Below are 26,332 nucleotides of genomic sequence, written 5' to 3'. Positions count from 1 at the left end.
CACAGCGATCTGCCTGCCTCCGGAGCGCAGCGATGAAAGGTGAGCGCCTCCATAACTGGCCCTTTTGGTACTTTCTATTTGGAGTCAGGGTCTCAGGCTCTGCTGAGACTGGCCGTGAGCCTGTGATTCTCCCGCTTTTACCTCCTGAGTAGTTAGTATCGCAGGTCTGTGCCTCCATGCCTAGCATGAACGGCATTATAGATTTTTGAGTATATTTCAAGTAAAAAGAAAGATATGAGGTATGGGGATGGAGAGTACACATACAATGTCAAATTTAGGAGATTGAGGCAGGAGAATCAGAAATTCTGGGCTAGCTTTGCCCATAAATTCAGTTCAAGGGGTCAGCACATGCCTTTAATCCCAGCACTCAGGAGGCAGAGGCAGGTGGATTGCTGTGAGTTCAAGACAAGCCTGGTCTACAAAGTGCGTCCAGCACAGCCAGGGCTACATAGAGAAACCATGTCTTGGAAAAAAAAAAATTCAGTTCAAGGCCAGCCTAGCCTATATTTTTTGGTGATTCTGCCTCAAAACAAAACAAAAAACAAGCTGTGCTTGGTGGCACATCTTATAATCCCAGCACTTGGGAGGTGGTGGCAGAAGTGTTAGGAGTTGAAGGTCATTCTCAGCAATATAGTCATTTTAAGGCTAGGCCGGGCAACGTGTGATCCTGTCTCAGAAATATGTCATGGGAGGTATGGGGAGCGGGGGAAGCCCTGAATGATTGTGTGTAGTTAATATGAACACACACAGATAAACAAAACAAACGTGGGCCAGGTATGGTAGTGGGCATCTTTAATCCCTGCACTTGAGAAGTAGAGCCAGGCAGATCTCTGTTTTTTGTTATTTTGTTTTTGTTTTTTGTTTTGAGACAGGGTTTCTGTGTGTAGCCTTGGCTCTCCTGGACTCTGTAGATCATGCTGGCCTTGAATTCCAAGCGATCCTCCTGCCTCTGCCTCCCAAGTGCTGGGATTAAAGGTGTGTGCCACCCCGCCCAGCTAACCAGGCTGATCTCTGTAAATTCAAGGCTAACTTGGTCTACCTAGAGATTTCCTGGACATCCAGGGCTAAATAGAGAGAGACACTATCTAAAAACAAACTCAGTAATGTACGAAACTTACAAGATGTGTGTGTGTGTGTGTGTGTGTGTGTGTGTGTGTGTGTTATTTACAGGAACATGAGTACCATGGTGTGTGTGGAGGCCAGAGAATAATTTAGGAGCTGAATTTTCTTTCACCGTAGGCAGGGATTGAACTCAGGCTCGCACGCATCTCCCTTACCCATCAAGCTGTCTCCATTGTCCTTGCTTGGCTTTTGAAATAAAGTCTTGTAGGCTGCCCTCAAATCCACTGTGTAGCCAAGGCTGCCCTCAAATCCACTGTGTAGCCGAGGCTGGCCTCCATCCTGCTGCTTCAGCACTCAAGTGCTGTGATTCCATTCATGAGGACCCCATGCCTGTCTGGAATTGGTGAGTTGCAGAAAGAACAGAACACGTTTGCTTGGCGTTTCTGGGCAGTGGTGAATTAGAGCAAATGTCCAGTGTGTCCTGTGTTGACTTTTGAATGTTTAGATGGTGAGGGGGTTGTTTTGGACTTTAAATTGGCCCAACCTTGGAAGCTACATAGATCTGTTTCTGTAAACAGATCCGATTTCAACATAGAAGTTAGCAACTGTGGAAACAAAGTCCATTAGACTTTCTTCAGATTTAGTTTGTACATTTGATTACTAGTCAGAACTAGATGTTGGATATGTTGCCATTTGCTAACTCTAGTTCCTTATGTACAAAGGGAAAATGAAGATGGTAAAATGAAAATATGTGTCAATGTATGAGATCACTTACCCCTAGGAAAGCGTTCGTGAGGAAGTGGCATTGCATGGATGGGGTTATTTTAACTGATTGTTCTAATGAAGCATTGGCTTCTGTGTACTCTCTTGAATTCCCAGCGGGTTAGCTTGTGCTTTCCTCTCTGTCTCAGTGGTGAGGGGCTCCAGCTTCTAGCACATCCATGTGTTTTGCTAGGAGCTGCTAGCCTGCAATTTCAGGCCCGCTTAGAATGCGCTCTGCCGCTCCCCACCTCTTCTAACCTGCCCCTTTTGATTTATAGTGCTTGTCAAGGCTGCTTATTTTTGGTTTGAGGATGAGTGAAGAGAGACGAGAGGCCACAAGAGGCTAATTTCAGATGAATGTAGAAACAGGTTACATTGCTTCTTCTGCGACCTTCCTCATGTGCATTTTTCTCCATTTATTTCCCCTTTTCACCCATTTCTTCCCCAGAAATTGTTTTGTTTTGTTTTGTTTTGTTTCTTTCCAGTCATTGATTCTCTGTATAGCTCTAGCTGCCCAAAAACTCACTCTGTAGACCAGGCTGACCTGTGCCTCCAAACACCTGGGATTAAAGGCGTGTCCCACCACCATGCCTGGTTTAGATGACTTTTTAATCTGTAGGTTTCTTTAGATCTCACTGCTCTCAGCAGCCTTCACTGACCCTCCTTCACCCAGGTCGCTGCTCTTCCTGAGTACTCACTTTTATGTGTTTTTAGGAAAAGGAGCCCCCTGTGTCTGTTCTTGGTTTGTTTGTTTGCTTGTTTGTTTCAAGGCAAGGTTTCTCTGTGTAGCCTTGGCTGACTGGGAATTTGTAGACCAGGCTGACCTGGAAGTCACAGAGCTCCTGAGTGCTGAGATTAAAGGGGTGCACTACCATGCCCGCCTTTTTGTCTGTTTCTTAAGGAAAAGGATTACACATATATGTATCTTTTCAGTGTTTATTTTGGGAAGCAGCAAATGGGCTCTATGATATGATACTGGTTTTTGTTATTTGTTTTTTCCCAAAGACAGAGTTTCTCTGTGTAGCCTTGGCTTTCCTGGACTCATAGATCCCTGTTCTCTGGAAGAACAGACAGACCCAGACTTTTCCCCCCTCAGATTTCCTGTAAGGTTATATTATTTTTCATTTCTTTCTTTTTATTTATTTAATTTTCATTTACATATTTTGTTGAGACAGGGACTTATTTTATAACCCTTGCTGGCCTGGATTTTGCTGTGTAGATCAGGCTGGCCTCGAACTCAGAGATCCATCCACCTGCCTTTGCCTCCCAGTGCTGGGATTAAAGTGCCACCAAGCCCAGCTTTTTATTTTATTTATTTATTTATTTATTTTTCTTTTTCCAGACAGGGTTTCTCTGTGTAGCCTTGTCTGTCCTGGATTCACTTTGTAGACCGGACTGGCGTCGAACTCAGAGATGTGAGATCTGCCTGTCTCTGCCTCCTGAGTGATGGGATTAAGGGTGTGCATCACCAAGCCCGACTGCTAAATAATACTATATTCCTGAGAATATTTGTAGTTTTTTCAGTAGTCTGTAATGTGGTAGTTTCAGATACTTTTGAAATATGAAGCTAATTCTCTTGCTTGGCAGCTTGATTTCGCTAAGGGGGTGTGCTTGATGCGTCTGCGTCTGCCTTTTCCCCCCTTCAGTGAAACCTGTTGACAGAAACTCAATCGTGGTTAAGGGGTGCAGGAAGGATCTTGTTCCCACCGTTCATGGGGTCTCCCTTAACCAGCTGCCCTTAGCTTTGACCTGTGCGGTATCCCACCAGCTTCAAGAGACGTTCATGTTTTGACATCCTAGTATTTGTTGTTTGCGGTGAGGCAGTGCTGTGAAACCATCTTGCTTTAGCAGTTACTTTGCTCTGTGTCCTGGCCCTCCTCCTCTCCTGTTTATTTTCTCACTGAGCTACATCCCCAACCCTACTTTGGTTTTCTTCATATGTTTTGTCAGCCTTTAGCAAAGAGGATGGGAGTTCTCAAGGGATAACTGATACATATTTGTTAATTTGCTCCCACTTTGAGCAGAGACTGGGTGATTCTCCCACCCCCACCCCCACCCCAACAGGGTTTCTCTGTGTAGCCTTGGCTGTCTGGACTTGCTTTGTGGATCCACCTGTCTCTGTCTCCCTGAGAGCTGGGATTACAGGTGTGACCTACCAAGCCTGGCTGAGACAGGGTGTTTTTAATTGTTGGAGACAGAGTCTCATTTTGTAGCCCAGGATGACTTCAAATGTGAGTTAGTTCTCTTGCCTCAGGTTCTCAAGTGCGGTGCCTGCTGCTTTTACAGAGGACACAGGTTTGGTTTCTTTCTGTTTGCTTTTTTTTTTCTTCTTTTTTTGAGACAGGGTTTCTCTGTGTAGCCTTGGCTGTCCTGGATTCACTTTGTAGACCGGACTGGCGTCGAACTCAGAGATGTGAGATCTGCCTGTCTCTGCCTCCTGAGTGATGGGATTAAGGGTGTGCATCACCAAGCCCGACTGCTAAATAATACTATATTCCTGAGAATATTTGTAGTTTTTTCAGTAGTCTGTAATGTGGTAGTTTCAGATACTTTTGAAATATGAAGCTAATTCTCTTGCTTGGCAGCTTGATTTCGCTAAGGGGGTGTACTTGATGCGTCTGCGTCTGCCTTTTCCCCCCTTCAGTGAAACCTGTTGACAGAAACTCAATCGTGGTTAAGGGGTACAGGAAGGATCTTGTTCCCACCGTTCATGGGGTCTCCCTTAACCAGCTGCCCTTAGCTTTGACCTGTGCGGTATCCCACCATCTTCAAGAGACGGTCATGTTTTGACATCCTAGTATTTGTTGTTTGCGGTGAGGCAGTGCTGTGAAACCATCTTGCTTTAGCAGTTACTTTGCTCTGTGTCCTGGCCCTCCTCCTCTCCTGTTTATTTTCTCACTGAGCTACATCCCCAACCCTACTTTGGTTTTCTTCATATGTTTTGTCAGCCTTTAGCAAAGAGGATGGGAGTTCTCAAGGGATAACTGATACATATTTGTTAATTTGCTCCCACTTTGAGCAGAGACTGGGTGATTCCCCCCCCACCCCCACCCCCACCCCAACAGGGTTTCTCTGTGTAGCCTTGGCTGTCTGGACTTGCTTTGTGGATCCACCTGTCTCTGTCTCCCTGAGAGCTGGGATTACAGGTGTGACCTACCAAGCCTGGCTGAGACAGGGTGTTTTTAATTGTTGGAGACAGAGTCTCATTTTGTAGCCCAGGATGACTTCAAATGTGAGTTAGTTCTCTTGCCTCAGGTTCTCAAGTGCGGTGCCTGCTGCTTTTACAGAGGACACAGGTTTGGTTTCTTTCTGTTTGCTTTTTTTTTTCTTCTTTTTTTGAGACAGGGTTTCTCTGTGTAGCCTTGGCTGTCCTGGATTCACTTTGTAGACCGGACTGGCGTCGAACTCAGAGATGTGAGATCTGCCTGTCTCTGCCTCCTGAGTGATGGGATTAAGGGTGTGCATCACCAAGCCCGACTGCTAAATAATACTATATTCCTGAGAATATTTGTAGTTTTTTCAGTAGTCTGTAATGTGGTAGTTTCAGATACTTTTGAAATATGAAGCTAATTCTCTTGCTTGGCAGCTTGATTTCGCTAAGGGGGTGTACTTGATGCGTCTGCGTCTGCCTTTTCCCCCCTTCAGTGAAACCTGTTGACAGAAACTCAATCGTGGTTAAGGGGTACAGGAAGGATCTTGTTCCCACCGTTCATGGGGTCTCCCTTAACCAGCTGCCCTTAGCTTTGACCTGTGCGGTATCCCACCAGCTTCAAGAGACGGTCATGTTTTGACATCCTAGTATTTGTTGTTTGCGGTGAGGCAGTGCTGTGAAACCATCTTGCTTTAGCAGTTACTTTGCTCTGTGTCCTGGCCCTCCTCCTCTCCTGTTTATTTTCTCACTGAGCTACATCCCCAACCCTACTTTGGTTTTCTTCATATGTTTTGTCAGCCTTTAGCAAAGAGGATGGGAGTTCTCAAGGGATAACTGATACATATTTGTTAATTTGCTCCCACTTTGAGCAGAGACTGGGTGATTCCCCCCCACCCCCACCCCCACCCCAACAGGGTTTCTCTGTGTAGCCTTGGCTGTCTGGACTTGCTTTGTGGATCCACCTGTCTCTGTCTCCCTGAGAGCTGGGATTACAGGTGTGACCTACCAAGCCTGGCTGAGACAGGGTGTTTTTAATTGTTGGAGACAGAGTCTCATTTTGTAGCCCAGGATGACTTCAAATGTGAGTTAGTTCTCTTGCCTCAGGTTCTCAAGTGCGGTGCCTGCTGCTTTTACAGAGGACACAGGTTTGGTTTCTTTCTGTTTGCTTTTTTTTTCTTCTTTTTTTGAGACAGGGTTTCTCTGTGTAGCCTTGGCTGTCCTGGATTCACTTTGTAGACCGGACTGGCGTCGAACTCAGAGATGTGAGATCTGCCTGTCTCTGCCTCCTGAGTGATGGGATTAAGGGTGTGCATCACCAAGCCCGACTGCTAAATAATACTATATTCCTGAGAATATTTGTAGTTTTTTCAGTAGCCTGTAATGTGGTAGTTTCAGATACTTTTGAAATATGAAGCTAATTCTCTTGCTTGGCAGCTTGATTTCGCTAAGGGGGTGTGCTTGATGCGTCTGCGTCTGCCTTTTCCCCCCTTCAGTGAAACCTGTTGACAGAAACTCAATCGTGGTTAAGGGGTGCAGGAAGGATCTTGTTCCCACCGTTCATGGGGTCTCCCTTAACCAGCTGCCCTTAGCTTTGACCTCTGCGGTATCCCACCAGCTTCAAGAGACGTTCATGTTTTGACATCCTAGTATTTGTTGTTTGCGGTGAGGCAGTGCTGTGAAACCATCTTGCTTTAGCAGTTACTTTGCTCTGTGTCCTGGCCCTCCTCCTCTCCTGTTTATTTTCTCACTGAGCTACATCCCCAACCCTACTTTGGTTTTCTTCATATGTTTTGTCAGCCTTTAGCAAAGAGGATGGGAGTTCTCAAGGGATAACTGATACATATTTGTTAATTTGCTCCCACTTTGAGCAGAGACTGGGTGATTCCCCCACCCCCACCCCCAACCCCAACAGGGTTTCTCTGTGTAGCCTTGGCTGTCTGGACTTGCTTTGTGGATCCACCTGTCTCTGTCTCCCTGAGAGCTGGGATTTCAGGTGTGACCTACCAAGCCTGGCTGAGACAGGGTGTTTTTAATTGTTGGAGACAGAGTCTCATTTTGTAGCCCAGGATGACTTCAAATGTGAGTTAGTTCTCTTGCCTCAGGTTCTCAAGTGCGGTGCCTGCTGCTTTTACAGAGGACACTGGTTTGGTTTCTTTCTGTTTCCTTTTTTCTTTTTCTTCTTTTTTTGAGACAGGGTTTCTCTGTGTAGCCTTGGCTGTCCTGGATTCACTTTGTAGACCAGGCTGGCCTGGAACTTACAAAGATCTGCCTGCCTCTGCCTCCTGAGTTCTGGGATTAAAGGTGTGTGCTACCGCGCCCTACTTAAATACGGTTTTTTAATATTGCTATTATATTCTAATATTTTATATTATGAACATAGTGAATTTTTTAATCCTCATGGAATTAAGTTCTCACCTAGCCAAGACTTCATGATCACACTCTGTTTAAAAAGAGAAGCCAGTGAATGAATTAGATTTGTTCTAAGTAATTATGAAAATTGATAAGGTTGTTATTGACCAGGGAAACCAATACCTCCTGTGAGTGTTTGTAATGCTCTAAATCAGTGGTTCTAACCCTTGGGACCCCTTTTGGGGTCAAACGGCCCTTTCACTGGGTTCACCTAAGACCATTGGAAAACACATTACAATTCGTAAGAGTAGCAAAATTACAGTTATGAAGTAGCAACAAAAATAAATTTATGGTTGGGGTCACCATGACGTGAGGACTGTATTAAAAGGTCACAGCGTTAGGAAGGCTGAGAACTACTGCTCTAATGATGTGTTGGCATGGTTGTTTTCTCTCTGTCTGCCTCTTGACTTTCTCTAACTTTCCCCAGTCGACTATCTGTCTTTCCTTTTTTTTTTTTTTCTTCCTCTCTTTGGTGTAGTTCTATAGTGAGGTCGCTTTGGAAGTTGAAATGTAGTATAAACTGGCCATAAACTGATCCTTCTGCCTCAGCTTCCTAAATGCTCGGACTGCAGATGTGATCCACCATGCTGACATTTCCATCTCACTTGCTGTGTGTGGTGGCCTGGATGCTTTGATACAGATGTTTTTTGTGAAACTCATAAAGTTGGGAGATACTCAGTAAAGGTCTGGTAATAAAAACATAGTGAACAAGAAGTAAAACAGTTGCTGTTGTCAATGGAAAGGGCTGTGGAGTGGCAAGGGCCCTTCAGACAGAGTGCAGAGATGGCAGAAGAATTTGTCTAAAAACTATCCTTCAGTGAGAGTGATAGAGAGCTGGGTGGTGGTGGCGCACGCCTTTAATTCCAGCACTTGGGAGGCAGAGGCAGGTGGATCACTGTGAGTTCGAGGCCAGTCTAGTCTACTGAGTGAGTCCAATGCAGCAAAGGCTACACAGAAACCCTGTCTGGAAAAAAAAAAAGGAGGAAGGGAGGGAACATTTGTCACGTTGATTGGCATAAGCTGAGTTGATCCTACAAAGCCAGGTTCTCTGGTTCATCCATTTCTATCTAGTTGACTCAGCACTTCCACGTGACCTGGATCTTGGGGAACTAAGCAGATGTCTGCAATTTTGTTTTACAGACTTGTTACCCTCCAGATCTGCGACCAAGATGAACCGAGATCCCCAGACTCCCGTACTGCAAACCAAATACCGTGCAAGGCCTGTGACGTGCAAAAGTGCAGCAGAGCAGGAGGCTGAGGAGCTTGAGAAACTGCAACAGTAGGTCCCTGCTCACTTTCAGTCCCACGGGGACAGTGGTGGCTGTTTTCCTTCCCATGAAATGTGTGGCATGCAGTGACTCCGTAGGTTGTGTTCCTGCCTCTCTGACTGAGAGTGGGACCATGGAGGTGCCCTGGAGCATCATCTGATAAACACCCAATTCAGTGCAATGTAATGGGGGTAGCAGAGCCTCACTTTGGATTCTAATTGAGGATAAGGTTAGTCTAGGTAGACCACACCTTTGCCTGATTATCAAAGCACCTGCAGCTTGACTCTCGGGAGAAGCTGGAACTTAATGTAGTCAGCACTGAAGCTCATCTCCCTGCACCGGCCATGATCGTTATGGTACTGGGGTGAAACCCAGGGCCCATGTGCACGTAGGACAAACACTGTGCTGTTGTTTTCAAGTAGAGCCTCACTGAGTGGCTTGGGCTGGCTGTGTAGCTCAGTGTGTCTTGATTATGTTAGTCTCTTGCCTTGGCCTGGATCTCTGGGATTACAGACCTAGGTCGTCAGCCTGCAGGGGTTCATGTATTCCTAGCGAGCCTCAAAATTGCTATTAGCCAAAGGTGACTTTTTCATTTTATGTTTATGGGAGTTTTGCTTGCATGTAATGTTTCCTTATCACTGACATGCCTGGGACCCATGGAAGCCAGGGGAGGCTTTCTGTCCTGTGGAGCTGGAGTTACAGATGGTTGTTAGTCACCACGTGGATGCTGGGAATTGAGCCTTGTCTGGAGTAGCAGCCAGTACTCTTAACCTAAGACATCTCTCCAGCCCCAAATTTGAATTTCTGGTCCTCCTCTCTCTGCCTGCTGAGTGCTAGGATTACAGGCACCTGCCTCCATGGAGCCCAGCCCCAGCCCCAGCCCCAGCAGGGTTTCGATGATGTCATTTACTCTTTTTTCAGGAGGTGAAGAACATGGCTGTGGAGAGGATGGATTTTGTGTACATGGTGGACCATCTTACTGCTTATTTATAGGTTCTGTTCTACTTTGTGCAGATTTTATCTGATTTAAAAGCATTTTGTATTTATTACTTAAATTTCTTTGTTACAGATACAAATTCAAAGCACAGGAATTTGATCCCAGGATCTTGTGACCCTTTAAAAAAGGTTATTTCAAGTCAAGTTGGAAAATGTAGGCTGAGCCTTTCTATCGTCAGCAGCAAGAGTACAGACCGGGCTTCAGCAGCGCCTCTGTACGCTGTCCGGGTCCATGCAGTTGTCTTCCTTAGTGCCATAAGAAGGGTCCCTGCCTCACAGAACAAAGATCGAATCCCACAGCCTGGGGCTGCTTCTCATTTGTACTGTGACTAAAACCACAGACTTTATTTTATGGTTAAAATACATATATAGAAAGGGTGGTGGTGGGAGACCAGGTGGAAAGTTAAAGCTGTGCCAGAACAAAACCTGAAATTCTAGTGTCTGAAAGAAGTGCGATTAAAGCCAAAAGTCTGTGTAAAATGATTTTTAAAAACCTGGCATTCCCCAGCTCTCAGGCACGTTGCCACATACGCGTCTGAGAAAGGTTCTCTCTCATGTGACGCAGAGAGCAGCTTCTACTGGAATCGCGTGGAGAATTTGGGAGACACAGGCACTGTCAGGGGAAGTTCACTCGATTTCACCTCCACTGCTGGGTACTTGCGGATTGGGTTTGCCTTGTGCACCTGCAGTGAAAGAAAAGCAAAGTCACCACAGGAAACCTATCCCGCAGAGGATGTCAGATCCTGTTGACAGCTTCAGGGCCTCCCCACCTTCAAGTCTCTGAGTAACAGGAAACTATAAAGAACTCTTGCCAGACACAGCAACGCACACCTCTAGCCCAGATCCCAGGAGTTCAGCACACCTGCCTAGACTACGTGGTGAGACAATGTCCCCAAACCAAATGAAACCAAAACAGTCTCTGAGCAAGTATACTGGAAGGCATTTTGTCAATTTGACACAAGCCAGGCTTATCTTGGAAGAATAAACTTCAACTGAAAAAACATGGCCAAACAAGCCTTTTTTTTCCCCCAAGATGCTTTCCGGTTTTATCACAGCAACAGAAAGCAAACGGAGACACAGACAAAGCAATATTTACTCCTGAATATGTGTATGAACCCGAAAGACAGGACGAGTAAGTCAACGTTCAAAGCAGCACAGCCTAGCAGAGAAGCAACGGACCTTTTTTTAGACCCAAAAGAAAACCTAAGCTTTCCTCTAATATTCCAAACTGGCAGTCACTAGCCTCCTTGTGCCAGACAGATTACTTAATTTCGTGCACAATAAATATTTTATGGGGGGGGGGGTCTTGCAAGAATCAGTGAAAAGCATTGATTTTAATAGTAATTTTATATAAAAAGTATGTATACATATACTTTTTAAATTCAAGTGTTTTTATATATTTAAATATATGGTATCTTTATATAAAAAGTTCCCTGGCTGAGGTGTGGTGATACATGTCTGTAATCCCAGTACCTGCAAGGGGAAGGCAGAGGCAGGATGACGACCGCAGATACTGCTCAAAACAAACAAATAAACAAGCAAACAAACGGGGGTGGGGTGGGGGGAGAGGTTCCCTTTGAGGAATCAGAGAATTGTATTCTGCAGATTACACAGGTGAGACACCTACCTTCCCCTTCTGCATTTCTTTTATTTTCTTTTCCTTCTGCAGCTGGCGTTCTTTGTCTCGGGTGTCAAAGGAGAAGGGGCATACCTCCACATTTCTTGCCCCTGGGATGTGGGGCTTATAAGGCACTCCATAATGAGGTACAGGTTGAGCTCTTATCACTACTGGTTTATCCTCTTCCTAAGAGAGAAACTATGGGTTAGAAGCAAGACTCCTCCTTTGGCCCCAGCTCACCCTCTTCAGAATGTGGGAAAATCCACTAATTAATACAAGTCCACAGCCCTGGGTGGCCTAGCTTCCTTTTCTTTCGAGGACAGACAATGCCAATTCAGCAGCCGCATCATGGATCAAAGCAATGTAACAGCATTTGGTAAATGACTATCACAATTACTCGGTAAAAATCTCAAATTTCTCACAGGAATGCTGGGATAGCTAAGTGAGGTCAGAGAGATAAAATGAAGATCAGAAGAAAGGTGCTAAGTAAGCATGCTTACACCTTAGACTCTGACTCAGACTCCAGACTCCACTCCAACATGTGACTGGAATTAATGGTTGCCAAACCCAGAATAGGACCAAGTAAGTTGTTTGGGTTCAAGCTAGTAACATAAGATTACCATGTATTTTAGTTCCAATTGAACCTATAAAAAGGTTTATGCTGAGATCTGCTATAAAATTACCCTAACTCTGGATATTTATAGATAAAATGGGAGATGTAACAAGAAGCTAGCATGATCAATGACAGTTCACATTTTACCGTTCTATGAATCATCACCTTTAGTCACCTTTGTGACCCTTGGGTGTTAAGGACAATACAGTGTAACTGCTTGGTATGAATTTTAAAGGTCCTTTACTAACAGTGACAATAATTCAGGGAACTCTTGACCATGTTACAAGGACAGCATGATCTCAACGCTCTAATGCTCAACTTTCCTGCTCTTCTCATAGCTTGTAACCCACTATCACCGAAAGCCGAGCCCCACCCACTACAGTGCGCTAGAGGGACAAGGCAGATGATCAGACACCCGTGTCAGGCTTACAGACAAGAGCTGACTGCCTCTGGGCCCCATTAAGTGTAAAGACTCAGAGTGGTCATGCAGAAGGAAAAAAGGGGCCCCCTCTCCCTGGGGGAGTCACCTCATCTTCTCTGGTGGGCACTCGGATCCTGTTCTTCAATGCAAAAACTGGTGACTTGGGGACAGTAGCTGGAATTATTTTCTTTTCAGGAACACCCTAGAACACAACTCAATTAGACATCCCATGTCTAACTGAAATACTAAAAACTGGGAAGCTAAAAAATACTAAAAAGTCGGGAAGATAAAAGCTGGATGAGGGGCCACTTGCCAAACAAGCCTGGCTCAAAGTTGTCCTGTGATCTCCACATGAGCATGCAAGGACTAACACTCATATAAACGTCACACGCGCACACACACACACACACACACACACACACACACACACACACGATCTGTGCCAAGACAACATAAGCCTCCACTGCCAGCACTGCTAGGACTCTAGAAGAAGCCCCACTCAAGGAAACCAACTGAGAAATGTGTACATCCCTTAAACAAAATAGTGTAGTGTTTACATGTAACCTATGCACACCTTTCCATATATTTCATGTCATTAGCATATTGTTCATAATTCTTAACACGACGAAAATGTGTTGAGTGCACTTATCATATTATGTAGGGAATATTAGCCAAGGAAAGTAGCCTGCATATGATCAGTACAAATGTTATCTCTTCCATCCATAGTTAGCTGAATTCACAGAAAGAGAACTCAAAATTGTAGTTGATCGTACCTGCTAAACCTCACTGTGCTTAAGTCAGAAGCTCCCCTCCTGTGCCTTGTCTGTACGTACTGTAAAGCTGGTGTTATTTCAGTCCATGAATCTCCAGTACCCAGGGAGATCTTATTCATTTAAGGCCATCAGTAAATGTTAGCTAACTGAATACAGGACGGCTTGCACCTTGGATTCAGAGGCTCCTGTGGGAGCCTGTCGACTCAATAATACCGCAACCACTCAGCACAGGCTTCAGTCTTACAGTGGCCCCGCCCACAGAGTCTCTAGCCCAGGATGGCCTTAAGCTCCCTAAATAGCTGGAGATGACCTTAAATTCCTCCTGAATATTGGGATTACAGATGTCCATAAATCCTGGTTTATGTGATAACCAGGACTGAAACCAGAGCACCCACATGCTAGACAAGTGCTCTATACGCCTACCTCTGGGTTTTTCAAAGCCACTTTATGGGGCATATAAGATACTCGTGTGATATTTACTCTAGTTTTATTTTTTAAAGACAGAATCTCATTATAAAGACCAAGGTGAAGTAAAAAATTAAAATTAAAGGGGGGGCACTGGAAAGATGGCTGAGATTAAGAGCACTGACTGTTCTTCCTGAGGTCCTGAGTTCAACTCCCCGCAACCACATGGTAGCTCACAACCATCTATAATGTGATCTGATGCAGAAGAAAGCAGCTTCCTTCAAGGCTCACCCAAACACAGTCATCTTCCAAGAGCCCTTTGTTCCCAAGAAAGAGAAGAAGTCAGCTGCTGGTAGTGTTCTGTGTGCTCGTGCGGGTGGGACAGAGTGCCACGCTTTGCGGGGACGTACTTAGGACTCAACTAGGGGAGAACGGCGGCGCTGTGTCAACAAGAGATGCTTTATCTGAGGGCATGGTAGCTTTCCTCCCTCAGGCCCAGGCTTTTGTCGCCTTTGCTGGACCCCTAGCTCCCTTTGTGTTAAGTCTGTGGGGCAGACTGATAGAACAGGAACCGAGGCCGATGCAGCTGACCACACCCAACGGGGAGCAAGTGGATGAGGGATGGTGCCGTTGGGCAGTGTGGCAGGAGGTTGGGACTCTTCCTTCTGACCCCAAGTCCCTGTGTAGGAGAGTGTAGCTGCCCCACCACCCGCGGCTCTTAGACTAAATGATTTCCAGAGGCCTTTCCGACTTCTCAGCATTCTGAGTCTGTGGCGCGGCCTAGCTCCATCTTCCTCCTCGGCAGCTTCTGGTTGCTAGCCATGTCTTTCGGGTTGGCCTACTTCTAGGGCCTTATGAGTACTGCACATGCATAGATATCACCTGAGGAACAAGAAGGAGGAGAGTAAGTTTCCTACCAGCACCTCACTGACTGGAGCCGCTTCCAGAGTCACTGGCACAGCAAGAGGGATTGTTGTTTGTTTCTTTGTTCTTGTTTTTTCTCTATTTAAAAAAAAAGATTTATTTATTATGTCCTGCATGCACACCTATAGGGCAGAAAATGGCATCAGATTACATTACAGATGGCTGTGAGCCACCATGTGGTTGCTAGGAATTGAACTCAGGACCTCTGGAAGAGCAGTTAGTGCTCTTAACCTCTCAGCCATCTCTCTAGCTCCCTTAAACCCCCCCCCTTTTTTTTTTACTTTCAAGTCAGGGTTTCTCTGTGTAGCCTTGACTGTCCTAGACTCATTTTGAAGACCAGGCTGGCCTCAAGCTCACAGAGATCCACCTGTTTCTGCCTCCCCAAGTGTTGGGATTACATTCATGCACCATCACACCTGGTTGAAAGAGTCAATGCTGACAAGTTTGTATAGATTTGAAGGTGAACAGATGAAAGGATTTCAATTGTTTTTGTTTTTACAAAAACAAGTTCTGCAAGAAGGTAAAGTCGAAAGACTCAAAACAATGTAAAACCAAGCTATCAGGAGAATATGGCTAAGCAGTATTGTTTTAAATGAGAATCCCAGATCGTTCTATTTTACCAATAAAGACACAGGAACCAGATGCTGGGTGAAAAACCTGCTAGCTCAGAAAGGCAGAGAAAGCACCCAGCTCACGTCCCGATGGAGAAGGCCCAAAAGTCTCACCAGCTCAGTTGACAACCCAGGAAGAAAAGGTCAAAAACCCCAAGGCCAAAGCCTTGCTAGCTCAAAGTCCAAAAAGCCAAATGTCAAGGAGCTGGGGTGCTAGAGAGCTAAGAGCCTGAGAACTAAAGCTAAAATCCCGAGAGTGGAAAATGCCAAAGACCCCTTCTGCTCTCTAATTCCTGTCAGCTGGCTTTAACTTTATTAAACCCTGTGTCCAGGAAGATCTTGGATTGAAGGTGTGTGCTAGGACTCAGCCACGCCAAACAAAAGATAGGTTTTTACAGTTCACAATCTGAGGGACCATACAGGGATCAAATACAATCTGAGGGATCAATCACATTGAGATAAAATATCCTGTAACATCTGGGTTGGTTGTGCATGCTTGTAACCTCAGCATTTGGGGGTAAGGGTTCATACTTACAAACTTTCTATTACGCATTGTTTCTCACTTTTTTAAGGTGGCCACATGAGTTGCTTTAAATGCAGTTTTTCTCTTCTTACTGCAGTGCTGGTGAATCAGCTAGGCAAGCACTCCACCGCTGTAGTGCTGTGTTCTCCTTAAATACCATTTCTTGGTTTTTGGTTTTGTTTTTTGAGACAGGGTTTCCCTGTGTAGCCTTGGCTGTCCTGGGCTCACTTTGTAGCCCAGGCTGGCCTGGAACTTACAAAGATCTGCCTGCCTCTGCCTCCTGAGTTCTGGGATTAAAGGTGTGTGCTACCGCGCCCTACTTAAATACGGTATTTTTAATATTGCTATTATATTCTAATATTTTATATTATGAACATAGTGAATTTTTTAATCCTCATGGAATTAAGTTCCCACCTAGCCAAGGCTTCATGATCAGACTCTGTTTAAAAAGAGAAGCCAGTGAATGAATTAGATTTGTTCTAAGTAATTATGAAAATTGATAAGGTTGTTATTGACCAGGGAAACCAATACCTCCTGTGAGTGTTTGTAATGCTCTAAATCAGTGGTTCTAACCCTTGGGACCCCTTTTGGAGTCAAACGGCCCTTTCACTGGGTTCACCTAAGACCATTGGAAAACACATTACAGTTCGTAAGAGTAGCAAAATTACAGTTATGAAGTAGCAACAAAAATAAATTTATGGTTGGGGTCACCATGACGTGACGACTGTATTAAAAGGTCACAGCGTTAGGAAGGCTGAGAACTACTGCTCTAATGATGTGTTGGCATGGTTGTTTTCTCTCTGTCTGCCTCTTGACTTTCTCTAACTTTCCCCAGTCGACTATCTGACTTTCCTTTTTTTTTTTCCTTCCTCTCTTTGGTGTAGTTCTATAGTGAGGTCGCTTTGGAAGTTGAAATGTAGTATAAACTGGCCATAAACTGATCCTTCTGCCTCAGCTTCCTAAATGCTCGGACTGCAGATGTGATCCACCATGCTGACTTTTCCATCTCACTTGCTGTGTGTGGTGGCCTGGATGCTTTGATACAGATGTTTTTTGTGAAACTCATAAAGTTGGGAGATACTCAGTAAAGGTCTGGTAATAAAAACATAGTGAACAAGAAGTAAAACAGTTGCTGTTGTCAATGGAAAGGGCTGTGAAGTGGCAAGGGCCCTTCAGACAGAGTGCAGAGATGGCAGAAGAATTTGACTAAAAACTATCCTTCAGTAAGAGTGATAGGGAGCTGGGTGGTGGTGGCGCACGCCTTTAATCCCAGCACTTGGGAGGCAGAGGCAGGTGGATCACTGTGAGTTCGAGGCCAGTCTAGTCTACTGAGTGAGTCCAATACAGCAAAGGCTACACAGAAACCCTGTCTGGAAAAAAAAAAAAAAAGAAGGAAAGGAGGGAACATTTGTCATGTTGATTGGCATAAGCTGAGTTGATCCTACAAAGCCAGGTTCTCTGGTTCATCCATTTCTATCTAGTTGACTCAGCACTTCCACGTGACCTGGATCTTGGGGAACTAAGCAGATGTCTGCAATTTTGTTTTACAGACTTGTTACCCTCCAGATCTGCGACCAAGATGAACCGAGATCCCCAGACTCCCGTACTGCAAACCAAATACCGTGCAAGGCCTGTGACGTGCAAAAGTGCAGCAGAGCAGGAGGCTGAGGAGCTTGAGAAACTGCAACAGTAGGTCCCTGCTCACTTTCAGTCCCACGGGGACAGTGGTGGCTGTTTTCCTTCCCATGAAATGTGTGGCATGCAGTGACTCCGTAGGCTGTGTTCCTGCCTCTCTGAGAGTGGGACCATGGAGGTGCCCTGGAGCATCATCTGATAAACACCCAATTCAGTGCAATGTAATGGGGGTAGCAGAGCCTCACTTTGGATTCTAATTGAGGATAAGGTTAGTCTAGGTAGACCACACCTTTGCCTGATTATCAAAGCACCTGCAGCTTGACTCTCGGGAGAAGCTGGAACTTAATGTAGTCAGCACTGAAGCTCATCTCCCTGCACCGGCCATGATCGTTATGGTACTGGGGTGAAACCCAGGGCCCATGTGCACGTAGGACAAACACTGTGCTGTTGTTTTCAAGTAGAGCCTCACTGAGTGGCTTGGGCTGGCTGTGTAGCTCAGTGTGTCTTGATTATGTTAGTCTCTTGCCTTGGCCTGGATCTCTGGGATTACAGACCTAGGTCGTCAGCCTGCAGGGGTTCATGTATTCCTAGCGAGCCTCAAAATTGCTATTAGCCAAAGGTGACTTTTTCATTTTATGTTTATGGGAGTTTTGCTTGCATGTAATGTTTCCTTATCACTGACATGCCTGGGGCCCATGGAAGCCAGGGGAGGCTTTCTGTCCTGTGGAGGTGGAGTTACAGATGGTTGTTAGTCACCACGTGGATGCTGGGAATTGAGCCTTGTCTGGAGTAGCAGCCAGTACTCTTAACCTAAGACATCTCTCCAGCCCCAAATTTGAATTTCTGGTCCTCCTCTCTCTGCCTGCTGAGTGCTAGGATTACAGGCACCTGCCTCCATGGAGCCCAGCCCCAGCCCCAGCCCCAGCAGGGTTTCGACGATGTCATTTACTCTTTTTTCAGGAGGTGAAGAACATGGCTGTGGAGAGGATGGATTTTGTGTACATGGTGGACCATCTTACTGCTTATTTATAGGTTCTGTTCTACTTTGTGCAGATTTTATCTGATTTAAAAGCATTTTGTATTTATTACTTAAATTTCTTTGTTACAGATACAAATTCAAAGCACAGGCATTTGATCCCAGGATTTTTGAAGGTGGCCCCATCTTGCCCAAGACGCTGCCCGTTAAGCCGCCTACTCAGCCTGTTGGTTTTGATTTGGAAATTGAGAAACGAATTCGGGAGCGAGAGGCAAAGAAAAAACCAGAGGATGAACACTTCGAATTTCATTCCAGACCTTGCCCCACTAAGATCTTGGAAGATGTTGTGGTAAGAATACTTGAGGTGTCCTGAGGTGATCCAGAAGTGTTCAGGTTGATGCTGTGACCAGGACACCAGCGCATTGGGCTGTGGATGACAAAGAGATGCAGCAGGAGTGGATTTGCTCTTAGACTGTATGTAGGTCTAGTGAGAGAGGCAATGTGTGGCTAAAATGCAGACTGATCGGAACATGTGTGCTGAAAAGAGATGCAGTTTAAAGGGCTTCACATGATGGTTCACTGCCATCCATAACTCTTCTGACCCGCTCTGCTGCCAGGCATGCCATGGTGCACATACATACATATATACATGCAGGCAAACATGCATACACTTAAAAAAATAATCCTTAAAAATGCAGCAGAGCCGGGCGTAGTGGCGCACACCTTTAATCCCAGCACTCGGAAGGCAGAAGCAGGTGGATCACTGTGAGTTTGAGGCCAGCCTGGTCTACAAAGCGAGTCTAGGACAGCCAAGGCTACACAGAGAAACTGTGTCTCAAAAAACCAAAAAAATGTGCAGCAGAATGAGCCTCCCTGCTGTGGGAATCCTCTAGAGGGACCTGTTACCCTCAGGGGAGAGACTGTCTGTCTGTCTTCATGATAGCACATCTTCATGTTTAAAGGTTAATTTGTTTGTATCTTACTGTGTTTTGATACCGATTCACATTAGCTCATGCTGGCCTACAACTGCTGACACAGCAGGAGGAACTGCAGAAGGCAGGCCTGGAGAATGGATCAAGGCGTTTGGAGTGAAAATACCAAGCGGCCAGAAACAAACGAAAGATCCAAGAATTGACAACAAAATCCCCAGGACTGGGGTAAAACTGGATCTTCTGCACCCCAAGGATGAGCCCTGTTCTGTTCAGCTTCCTCTCCACATCCAATCTGCTAGCAGCAGAGTGCACTCAGAGGGCTGGAGGATGGCTCTGGCAAGGAAGCTCACGTGTGCGCAGCTCCAGCTCCAAGGGATCTTTGGTCTCTCAGGGCACCCGCACTACACATTCAAACAAAAGCACTCGAAAAGCCAGGCACTGCTTTGGGAGGTTGTACAATTTAGACCAGTGAGGCTCAGCTTGGGTACATAAGCCAACAGGGACAGGCCCTCGAAGGTTATAGACCAGGCTTAACTGCCAGTCCGAATTGTGCTATTTGTCACAGACTGAACTGTGTCACCTCGCCATCGGGAGGATGCACTGCATTCCCAGAAAATAGTGAGCCCAAATAAAGTCTTGTGACCTTTTAAAAAAAGGTTATTTCAAGTCAGGTTGGAAAATGTAGGCTGAGCCTTTCTATCGTCAGCAGCAAGAGTACAGACCGGGCTTCAGCAGCGCCTCTGTACGCTGTCCGGGTCCATGCAGTTGTCTTCCTTAGTGCCATAAGGAGGGTCCCTGCCTCACAGAACAAAGATCGAATCCCACAGCCTGGGGCTGCTTCTCATTTGTACTGTGACTAAAACCACAGACTTTATTTTATGGTTAAAATACATATATAGAAAGGGTGGTGGTGGGAGACCAGGTGGAAAGTTAAATGCTGTGCCAGAACAAAACCTGAAATTCTAGTGTCTGAAAGAAGTGCGATTAAAGTCTAAGTGAGTTGTGTGTCATACAAAGTCTCTGTGTAAAGTGATTTTTAAAAAACCCGGCATTCCCCAGCTCTCAGGCACGTTGCCACATACGCGTCTGAGAAAGGTTCTCTCTCATGTGACACAGAGAGCAGCTTCTACTGGAATCGAGTGGAGAATTTGGGAGACACAGGGACGGTCAAGGGAAGTTCACTCGATTTCACCTCCACTGCTGGGTACTTGCGGATTGGGTTTGCCTTGTGCACCTGCAGTGAAAGAAAAGCAAAGTCACCACTTCGGTGGATGCCACAGACCGATGTGCTCAGTCTTTCCTTTTGTCTTTTAGAGGAAAATGGTTGGAAAGGTTTATAGATCCCAATTACAAATTTAAGGGGAAGAAGGGCACAGTAAAATGCAGAAGTGTGATGCCCAAACAGGTTTCTACTGTTGCTCACTGGGCCCCTCACTAAGAATGTCAAACTTATCCCCAGCATAACTTACTAGGGAGAAACAGGGCCTTGCTCAACTGTAGCAGACAAAAGCTACAAGTTAAAATTTTGTGCCAGAGGCTAGAGAGATGGCTCAGCGGATAAGAGCCCTGACTGCTCCTCCAGAGGACCCAGGTTCAATTCTCACCACCCACATGGTGGATCACAACTCTGTAACTCCAGCCCCAGGGCATGTGGCCCCTCCTCTGATGTAAGGGCATTAGGTACACTCAAGCAAAGCACTCATATGCATAAAATAATACATCTTTAAAAAGTTAAAAATCAATGTTTTTGTTTTTTTGAGACAGGGTTTCTCTGTGTAGCCTTGGCTATCCTAGATTCACTTTGCACACAAGGCTGGCCTCGAACTCACAGTTATCGCCTACCTCTGCCTCCCTGAGTGCTGGGATTAAAGGAATGTGCCACTATGCCTAGCTTAAATAATAATTTCTTTTTAAAATGGGATCTGACACCATTTTCTGGTTCCCATGGGCACTGCATGCACGTGGTACACAGACATGTATGCACTCAAAATGCTCATATCTAAAAAAACAAAAATTTAAAAATACTTTTTAAAATAGCCAGAGTGAAATTTTAAGCTTGTTTGATTGACGTTTAGTACTCAACAAAATCACAGACCAAAACAAAAGGCAAAAGCAATTATCAAGAAGGGCTGCTGGGAAGCAGGTGCCGCCCATCCTTCTGAAGAGTGTAAGATTAGCCCTAGAGTGAGCCGACCTAACACAGTGATAATCAGCATTGATTAACTGTGCTGTAGGGTACTGCCACTGGCCTACACTGAGGACAGCTGTAAGACACAGATTTAAACTGGGAACAAACTCAATAGGCAGGTACCTGGGCAGAAAATAACCACGGACAAACGGCGGCTGATTTTTGAAGTGAACCTATGAGACATTGCACTGTTTGCTCACTCACACCCCCTGTCAGTGCAGATGCAGAATAGATCGTCCCAGCCCCACCAGAAACCAGAATAGAGACAACAGGGCTGTGCGCGCGCATGCAGCCCGGTCAGTTACCAGCTCTCTGCGAAGCCTGGCTAGCTCCTCCTTCTGCTGCTCCTCTTCTTGTTGCCTCACTTCCTCCAACTGCTGCATTTTCCAGGCCTCCATTTCAGCCGTTTTCTTTTCCAACTCCTGCCGTTCCTTGGCTCTCTTCTCAGTGGCCAGCTGAAAAGGTTCCTGATCTAGAGAACCAGAAAGGTTCTCTGAGTACAGAAACAAAGACAATATTGACGCATGTGCTGTACTCATAAGGCCCTAGGAATAGGCCAACCCGAAAGACATGGCTAGCAACCAGAAGCTGCCGAGGAGGAAGATGGAGCTAGGCCGCGCCACAGACTCAGAATGCTGAGAAGTCGGAAAGGCCTCTGGAAATCATTTAGTCTAAGAGCCGCGGGTGGTGGGGCAGCTACACTCTCCTACACAGGGACTTGGGGTCAGAAGGAAGAGTCCCAACCTCCTGCCACACTGCCCAACGGCACCATCCCTCATCCACTTGCTCCCCGTTGGGTGTGGCCAGCTGCATCGGCCTCGGGTCTGTTCTATCAGTCTGCCCCACAGACTTAACACAAAGGGAGCTAAGGGTCCAGCAAAGGCGACAAAAGCCTGGGCCTGAGGGAGGAAAGCTACCATGCCCTCAGATAAAGCATCTCTTGTTGACACAGCGCCGCCGTTCTCCCCTAGTTGAGTCCTAAGTACGTCCCCGCAAAGCGTGGCACTCTGTCCCACCCGCACGAGCACACAGAACACTACCAGCAGCTGACTTCTTCTCTTTCTTGGGAACAAAGGGCTCTTGGAAGATGACTGTGTTTGGGTGAGCCTTGAAGGAAGCTGCTTTCTTCTGCATCAGATCACATTATAGATGGTTGTGAGCCACCATGTGGTTGCTGGGAGTTGAACTCAGGACCTCAGGAAGAACAGTCAGTGCTCTTAATCTCAGCCATCTTTCCAGTGCCCCCCCTTTAATTTTAATTTTTTACTTCACCTTGGTCTTTATAATGAGATTCTGTCTTTAAAAAATAAAACCAGAGTAAATATCACACGAGTATCTTATATGCCCCATAAAGTGGCTTTGAAAAACCCAGAGGTAGGAGTATAGAGCACTTGTCTAGCATGTGGGTGCTCTGGTTTCAGTCCTGGTTATCACATAAACCAGGATTTATGGACATCTGTAATCCCAATATTCAGGAGGAATTTAAGGTCATCTCCAGCTATTTAGGGAGCTTAAGGCCATCCTGGGCTAGAGACTCTGTGGGCGGGGCCACTGTAAGACTGAAGCCTGTGCTGAGTGGTTGCGGTATTATTGAGTCGACAGGCTCCCACAGGAGCCTCTGAATCCAAGGTGCAAGCCGTCCTGTATTCAGTTAGCTAACATTTACTGATGGCCTTAAATGAATAAGATCTCCCTGGGTACTGGAGATTCATGGACTGAAATAACACCAGCTTTACAGTACGTACAGACAAGGCACAGGAGGGGAGCTTCTGACTTAAGCACAGTGAGGTTTAGCAGGTACGATCAACTACAATTTTGAGTTCTCTTTCTGTGAATTCAGCTAACTATGGATGGAAGAGATAACATTTGTACTGATCATATGCAGGCTACTTTCCTTGGCTAATATTCCCTACATAATATGATAAGTGCACTCAACACATTTTCGTCGTGTTAAGAATTATGAACAATATGCTAATGACATGAAATATATGGAAAGGTGTGCATAGGTTACATGTAAACACTACACTATTTTGTTTAAGGGATGTACACATTTCTCAGTTGGTTTCCTTGAGTGGGGCTTCTTCTAGAGTCCTAGCAGTGCTGGCAGTGGAGGCTTATGTTGTCTTGGCACAGATCGTGTGTGTGTGTGTGTGTGTGTGTGTGTGTGTGTGTGTGTGCGCGTGTGACGTTTATATGAGTGTTAGTCCTTGCATGCTCATGTGGAGATCACAGGACAACTTTGAGCCAGGCTTGTTTGGCAAGTGGCCCCTCATCCAGCTTTTATCTTCCCGACTTTTTAGTATTTTTTAGCTTCCCAGTTTTTAGTATTTCAGTTAGACATGGGATGTCTAATTGAGTTGTGTTCTAGGGTGTTCCTGAAAAGAAAATAATTCCAGCTACTGTCCCCAAGTCACCAGTTTTTGCATTGAAGAACAGGATCCGAGTGCCCACCAGAGAAGATGAGGTGACTCCCCCAGGGAGAGGGGGCCCCTTTTTTCCTTCTGCATGACCACTCTGAGTCTTTACACTTAATGGGGCCCAGAGGCAGTCAGCTCTTGTCTGTAAGCCTGACACGGGTGTCTGATCATCTGCCTTGTCCCTCTAGCGCACTGTAGTGGGTGGGGCTCGGCTTTCGGTGATAGTGGGTTACAAGCTATGAGAAGAGCAGGAAAGTTGAGCATTAGAGCGTTGAGATCATGCTGTCCTTGTAACATGGTCAAGAGTTCCCTGAATTATTGTCACTGTTAGTAAAGGACCTTTAAAATTCATACCAAGCAGTTACACTGTATTGTCCTTAACACCCAAGGGTCACAAAGGTGACTAAAGGTGATGATTCATAGAACGGTAAAATGTGAACTGTCATTGATCATGCTAGCTTCTTGTTACATCTCCCATTTTATCTATAAATATCCAGAGTTAGGGTAATTTTATAGCAGATCTCAGCATAAACCTTTTTATAGGTTCAATTGGAACTAAAATACATGGTAATCTTATGTTACTAGCTTGAACCCAAACAACTTACTTGGTCCTATTCTGGGTTTGGCAACCATTAATTCCAGTCACATGTTGGAGTGGAGTCTGGAGTCTGAGTCAGAGTCTAAGGTGTAAGCATGCTTACTTAGCACCTTTCTTCTGATCTTCATTTTATCTCTCTGACCTCACTTAGCTATCCCAGCATTCCTGTGAGAAATTTGAGATTTTTACTGAGTAATTGTGATAGTCATTTACCAAATGCTGTTACATTGCTTTGATCCATGATGCGGCTGCTGAATTGGCATTGTCTGTCCTCGAAAGAAAAGGAAGCTAGGCCACCCAGGGCTGTGGACTTGTATTAATTAGTGGATTTTCCCACATTCTGAAGAGGGTGAGCTGGGGCCAAAGGAGGAGTCTTGCTTCTAACCCATAGTTTCTCTCTTAGGAAGAGGATAAACCAGTAGTGATAAGAGCTCAACCTGTACCTCATTATGGAGTGCCTTATAAGCCCCACATCCCAGGGGCAAGAAATGTGGAGGTATGCCCCTTCTCCTTTGACACCCGAGACAAAGAACGCCAGCTGCAGAAGGAAAAGAAAATAAAAGAAATGCAGAAGGGGAAGGTAGGTGTCTCACCTGTGTAATCTGCAGAATACAATTCTCTGATTCCTCAAAGGGAACCTCTCCCCCCACCCCACCCCCGTTTGTTTGCTTGTTTATTTGTTTGTTTTGAGCAGTATCTGCGGTCGTCATCCTGCCTCTGCCTTCCCCTTGCAGGTACTGGGATTACAGACATGTATCACCACACCTCAGCCAGGGAACTTTTTATATAAAGATACCATATATTTAAATATATAAAAACACTTGAATTTAAAAAGTATATGTATACATACTTTTTATATAAAATTACTATTAAAATCAATGCTTTTCACTGATTCTTGCAAGACCCCCCCCCCCATAAAATATTTATTGTGCACGAAATTAAGTAATCTGTCTGGCACAAGGAGGCTAGTGACTGCCAGTTTGGAATATTAGAGGAAAGCTTAGGTTTTCTTTTGGGTCTAAAAAAAGGTCCGTTGCTTCTCTGCTAGGCTGTGCTGCTTTGAACGTTGACTTACTCGTCCTGTCTTTCGGGTTCATACACATATTCAGGAGTAAATATTGCTTTGTCTGTGTCTCCGTTTGCTTTCTGTTGCTGTGATAAAACCGGAAAGCATCTTGGGGGAAAAAAAAGGCTTGTTTGGCCATGTTTTTTCAGTTGAAGTTTATTCTTCCAAGATAAGCCTGGCTTGTGTCAAATTGACAAAATGCCTTCCAGTATACTTGCTCAGAGACTGTTTTGGTTTCATTTGGTTTGGGGACATTGTCTCACCACGTAGTCTAGGCAGGTGTGCTGAACTCCTGGGATCTGGGCTAGAGGTGTGCGTTGCTGTGTCTGGCAAGAGTTCTTTATAGTTTCCTGTTACTCAGAGACTTGAAGGTGGGGAGGCCCTGAAGCTGTCAACAGGATCTGACATCCTCTGCGGGATAGGTTTCCTGTGGTGACTTTGCTTTTCTTTCACTGCAGGTGCACAAGGCAAACCCAATCCGCAAGTACCCAGCAGTGGAGGTGAAATCGAGTGAACTTCCCCTGACAGTGCCTGTGTCTCCCAAATTCTCCACGCGATTCCAGTAGAAGCTGCTCTCTGCGTCACATGAGAGAGAACCTTTCTCAGACGCGTATGTGGCAACGTGCCTGAGAGCTGGGGAATGCCAGGTTTTTAAAAATCATTTTACACAGACTTTTGGCTTTAATCGCACTTCTTTCAGACACTAGAATTTCAGGTTTTGTTCTGGCACAGCTTTAACTTTCCACCTGGTCTCCCACCACCACCCTTTCTATATATGTATTTTAACCATAAAATAAAGTCTGTGGTTTTAGTCACAGTACAAATGAGAAGCAGCCCCAGGCTGTGGGATTCGATCTTTGTTCTGTGAGGCAGGGACCCTTCTTATGGCACTAAGGAAGACAACTGCATGGACCCGGACAGCGTACAGAGGCGCTGCTGAAGCCCGGTCTGTACTCTTGCTGCTGACGATAGAAAGGCTCAGCC

At 45.5% G+C, this 26,332-nt stretch overlaps 2 protein-coding genes across 7 annotated transcripts in view; one reads left to right on the top strand and one right to left on the bottom strand.

The window, feature by feature from the left end:
* The window catches only part of LOC311594400 (targeting protein for Xklp2-like), a 34,440-nt gene extending 8,268 nt beyond the window's left edge, over positions 1-26,172 (top strand). For 2 of the 5 annotated variants that reach the window (XM_084776044.1, XM_084776043.1), the window contains exons 3-8: positions 8,525-8,663; positions 17,087-17,225; positions 18,280-18,496; positions 23,636-23,731; positions 24,686-24,862; positions 25,807-26,172. In XM_084776044.1, coding sequence (XP_084632170.1) covers positions 17,116-17,225; positions 18,280-18,496; positions 23,636-23,731; positions 24,686-24,862; positions 25,807-25,914 — 708 coding nt within the window. In that variant the 5' untranslated portion in view covers positions 8,525-8,663; positions 17,087-17,115 and the 3' untranslated portion in view covers positions 25,915-26,172. Of the gene's footprint in view, positions 1-5,875; positions 6,121-8,524; positions 8,664-14,330; positions 14,383-17,086; positions 17,226-18,279; positions 18,497-23,635; positions 23,732-24,685; positions 24,863-25,806 lie in introns of those variants that run through there. The other 3 variants (XM_084776045.1, XM_084776042.1, XM_084776046.1) reach the window with 3 other exon arrangements.
* LOC311594388 (targeting protein for Xklp2-like) overlaps positions 9,966-26,332 on the bottom strand; it is a 69,213-nt gene continuing 52,846 nt past the window's right edge. For both annotated transcript variants that reach the window (XM_084776018.1, XM_084776017.1), the window contains exons 9-12: positions 21,573-21,760; positions 12,407-12,502; positions 11,276-11,452; positions 9,966-10,331 (exon numbers count right to left, since the gene is read on the bottom strand). In XM_084776018.1, the coding sequence (XP_084632144.1) occupies positions 10,224-10,331; positions 11,276-11,452; positions 12,407-12,502; positions 21,573-21,760 (569 nt within the window). In that variant the 3' untranslated portion in view covers positions 9,966-10,223. The remainder of the gene's footprint in view (positions 10,332-11,275; positions 11,453-12,406; positions 12,503-21,572; positions 21,761-26,332) is intronic.

Source organism: Acomys minous (assembly GCF_964271855.1).
Source record: "Acomys minous genome assembly, chromosome: 3".
Lineage (NCBI taxonomy): Eukaryota > Metazoa > Chordata > Mammalia > Rodentia > Muridae > Acomys > Acomys minous.
Note: the sequence above shows the minus strand (reverse complement) of the source record. Positions and strands in the feature narration are given on the sequence as shown.